Source organism: Buceros rhinoceros, unplaced genomic scaffold (genome assembly GCF_000710305.1).
Source record: "Buceros rhinoceros silvestris isolate BGI_N320 unplaced genomic scaffold, ASM71030v1 scaffold18099, whole genome shotgun sequence".
NCBI classification, from domain to species: Eukaryota; Metazoa; Chordata; class Aves; order Bucerotiformes; family Bucerotidae; genus Buceros; species Buceros rhinoceros.
The window spans coordinates 41,704-45,970 of record NW_010432328.1 but is presented as its reverse complement, the minus strand read 5'-3'; the positions used below and the strand labels follow the sequence as shown (position 1 = coordinate 45,970).

The window sequence follows — 4,267 nt, the reverse complement described above, 5'->3', positions numbered from 1 at the left end:
GTCCTGTCGTGGATTCCCATGGTGGCTGCTGGTGTGGGGAATGGGCGTATGGCAGAGGGGTCTGGGAATGGGCCTGTCCGCCTCCAGCTGGCCACAGAAGTAGGGGAAAAACACCTTCGGTGCCAGTTTTGTCGCCTTTTCCAGGGCTGCACAAAGCACGAGGTCAAAGGGCTGATGTAAAAATAGACAACCGCTATCAGCGGGCCGATGGGCCGATGGTAACTGCCGCAGCCTTTGCCACTAGGGAGAGGGGACCGGCGTTCTCTGGCCCTGGAGGTAACGCGCTGCAGGGAGAGCTTGGCTTCCTTCACCAGGGCCACCCCGGTGTAACGATAACGGGGCGCTTTGTGGAGGGGGCTGTCTTGGCAGCTGCCCGGGCGGGCTGCCGTGCGGTGACTAGGGAGGCTGGGTAGGCGACTGCGGAGGAGTTCTGTCGTCACGGCTTCCAGGGGGTCCTGTGTCTCACACCCCGCTTCTGCTTTGCAGGATACCCGAAGTCATCTCCTCCCAGCACGGACGCGCAAGGTAAGGCAGTGGTTTCCTGGAGGTGCTGTACATGGGTCCCGAGTGTTTGTTTCAGTCCCTGGAGAGTCTCCGTGGAGAGAACCAAGTGTTCTTGTGGATGAGCCGAGGGATCTTGTGCTGTACCTAAAGCAGTAACGGACAATCTGTGTCCCTTCAAACTGGGCGTTTTGAAAGTCGCTCATTTGGGGTTGCTGTACCTTCCTTCAGTGGTTTTTTAGCTACAAAGGGTTCCTGTTCCCCGGCAAATGTCAGTACTGACCGTTTTTTCCTTTTAAATGAGAAGATCTCTCTCTGACAGCTTTAATATTTCTTTAATAAGCTGTGAATAAGGCCTTACGAGTAAGGTCCTGAAGGACTGTTAGTGTCTGGTTGTGAGCCTTGTCAGGAGTGGTTCCTCTTCATGGGAGAGTGTCTGGCTTCCTGAGAACCACGGGAGCTCCTGCTCCCGACTGCAGCGAGTGCTGCTGCTGACAGCCGTGGAGTAAAAGGCTCAAAATGCAGTCTTCTTGGTTTGGTGGGGGTTTATTTGTTATAATAGTTAACATCGTGGTTCATTTATGGATGTGTGTGATAAACAGGGACAGATCTTGTGTGGGGCACGCTAGTTGGCCTTGATAAATCGGTTGATTGGGTGTCGCCTGCCCCCGAGCCTCACACACGAGACATTATCAAACCTGCGGAATGGTGTCCTGGATCAGAGGGAATATTCCCACACCCTCTTCAGAAGGAATGATTTCATCTGAATTTCTGTGAGGAAATATGAGAACTAGATGAAAATAAAGCACTGGGGCTCTGTGGCACCTGAAATCCTACCCTCGGGATGTGGTTTGAGGGCCTTGACAAAGTGCCACTGGGTCCCCACCGGGGCCCGGGGACCGGCAGAGCGGGCTGCGGGGAGCTCACGCTGGAATCGCCGTGTTCATACCTTCTGATCAAAGATCTGCCACAGCCTTAAAGAACCTCTTGGCACTGAGGACTGGTGGTGAGAGCACGCAGCAGTGGAGGAGGCTTCCGGAAGAGGATAAGAAGTGAGGGGGTGTGTGTTCGTGGTGCTGGCTGCAGAGCTGCCGTAGGTGTGGAGGTGCTGTGATAAACAGTGTCCTGGGGGTTTGTCCCGCTCTGTGCAGGCTGTGGCTGCTCACAGACAGAGCTGGAGCCAGAGCGGTGTGAATCAGCCGGCGGCTGTGGGAGGGTTTTGCCTTATTGGAAAAGGAGCTTAATGCTTAAATAAGGCATCAGGGAGTCCTGAATATCTCAGCAGTGCAGGGCCACAGCTGGTGTCTTTGCCAGAGCTGGTGGTGTGAAACTGAACTGTGGAAGAAGGTCAGAGCTCTGTCCCAGGAGCTGGTGCTGCTCAGCTGCCCTCGGGAGCACCGAGCACTAATGGCAGTGCTGCTCCTCAGCAGCCTCTGCCCTGCAGAGCACTGCCCAGGAAGGAGCGAGGGCTGGCTCCCGCTCCCTCCCCTGGGATTACACCAACCCGCTCAGCGCTGCTCCCAAGTGCCCCGTCTGCGGGCTTCAGCGGTTCTCCAGCGCGTCAGGCCATCAGCTGTCCGCTCACAGGCATCTTGCAGCGAGGCGCCGTATGGAAACGGCTTCAAGGGCTGACGAGGGTTAATGACAGAGCGTAAGGTGCGATGTTGTGTACTCGCTCTGTTTTCACAGGCAAGAAGTTTACCACAAAGGCGAGGTCAGGGTCGGGACCTAAGTGCATCCCTCACCCCTTTTAATAGAGGAAGGGCTGCACCAACTGTTACTAAACATCAGCAGCAAAGGGTATGACGCGTGGCGGTTTTACAGGAGGAGAATTGCTGTGTGCTGGAGCCCAGCATGGCCAAGGCAGAAGGCATGAACTGGTCTGGGAACTGGTGAGAAAGTGTTGGTAAGACCCCAGGCGACACCACTAGGCAAGCACAGAGCCAGGATCTGGATGGTCTGATCAGCACACGGAGGGTCACGGTGGAAAAAAGGCACTGAAAGCACAAAGCGCAAACCGCCTTCCCTGCCGTCCCCCTTCACGCAGGCTGCAGTCGCTGGTGTCCTGAACCCTGCAGCCTCCGCGGGGGGTGGCTGCTCCACCCCAGGAGAAGCTCCTTGTGCGAGCTGCGAGCCCCGCTGCTGCGCACACGCCGCGGTGAAGCGTGTCCGTGCAGGTAACGGCAGAGCTTCCCTGTGGGCTTGGAGCCCGTGAGACCTGTCTGGTTCTGAGCCCTCCGCTCTCAGGCAGCGAGCAGGTCTGGAGGGGAGGGGGGTTACTGTGTTGCCGGGGGTGTCTCTGATTTGAAGGAAGCGTTGGAGCACCAGTGCCGTGCTCGTGGCGGGTTCTGCTGCAGGTGAGCTCTCTCGTGGGATCACGGGACAGGGCGCAGCAGTCTCGCTGGTTCATGGCAGGCTTGAGGTTTTGGGTTGGGTGTTTTTTCTGGCCCTTGGGCTCTGTGGGAGGCATGAACTGTGCTGGGAGGTCAGGAGAGCGGTGCAAAACCAGAAATACTGCTAGCAGGTGAAGGAGATGTGACCTGACAAAGGCACCCATGTGTCTTCTGTGGACTTCTGACTGCCCAGAACTCATCGTCGTAGCTTCGGTTGCCGTGACCACACGTACCTACTCCTGCTGCTGTCTGGATGTGGTACTGTATCAAGTGACATCTTCCTGAATATGGCTACAGCGGGTTCCCTCAGCAGCGCTGCGTACGAGGTTCCCAGTCTCAAACGCTGCAGAACTCTCCCGATTCGCGTCATTCCACTGACCGCCTCCCAGTGGGCTGCAGCTTCCAAGGGCCTTGCCCAGAGAAGGGGAACTTTGATCTTTGCATGAAGAAAAGCGTTTGCAAGAGGGGACGTGCAAGAGGCGGTGGTTCACCTCTCGGCAAGGTTCTGCCGAAGCCTGGCCAGGAGCTCGCGGCAGGGCTGTGCAAGCGCCGAGCAGGCGCCGTCCAGCTGGCAGCAGGGAGGAGGGCAGAGCAGAAACCTCTGGGAGGCAGCGGGCAGTGTGGTGAGGGGCTTCCCCCGGAGCTGGGTCTTGGGGTGGGCTGAGGATGGGCCCGCTCAGTAGTGAGGTGTCAGGGTGGTGGAGCTGTGCAGACTCCCTGCGGTTAACTTTGGTCCGCTCGAATCGCCTCAGCTCAGCTTCCAGCAGCGCCTGCAGGGAGCAGGAGTGAAAAAGGGCTTCTCTGCCTGGGGAGTGTGAGACAGAATCCTGAGTCAGGAGTTTTCCACAGATGCCCAGGAGGCTGCTGAGGGCGGCGAAGGGAGCTGTCTGTCACTGCTGAGGCTGCAGGCGTGTGTTCCCCCCACGCCAAATGAGTCAGGGGAAAAAACGGGTAGTGGAGCATCTGTGTAGCTGCATTTTAGATGGGGTTTTGTCGCTTCTCAGCTTAAATGAAGTGATATAATCTGAGCCGAATGCTGGTGGCTGATGGGTGTCTCAGATGGAGACGGAGGGAAAACCAAACTCCTATTTTAAGGGAGGCAGCAGAAGGAGCAGGGGTGAACTAGCGTGGAGAAGACGCGGACCCTCACCTGAACGGGGCGGGACAGAAGGAGCCGCTGCGGACAACTGCAGCTGTGTGCGGTGTGACCTGCTCACCCCCACGAAGCCCAGGAGCTGACCGCTTCCAGCCGAGTCCCGCCCTAGGGGAAGCGTTTGAGGGACGGGAACTAACACGGGACTGAGGAGCGGCTGGTCACTAGACACTGGCCATTCCGTCACTCTGCTCAAAGCAAAGACTTGTCTTAACTGTCC

General features: G+C 57.5%; 1 protein-coding gene across 1 annotated transcript in view; it reads left to right on the top strand.

Moving 5' to 3' along the window:
• Window positions 1–4,267, top strand: part of EMILIN2 (elastin microfibril interfacer 2) — a 7,589-nt gene that overhangs the window by 271 nt on the left and 3,051 nt on the right. The window contains exon 2 of the mRNA XM_010143747.1: window positions 487–499. Coding sequence (XP_010142049.1) covers window positions 487–499 — 13 coding nt within the window. The remainder of the gene's footprint in view (window positions 1–486; window positions 500–4,267) is intronic.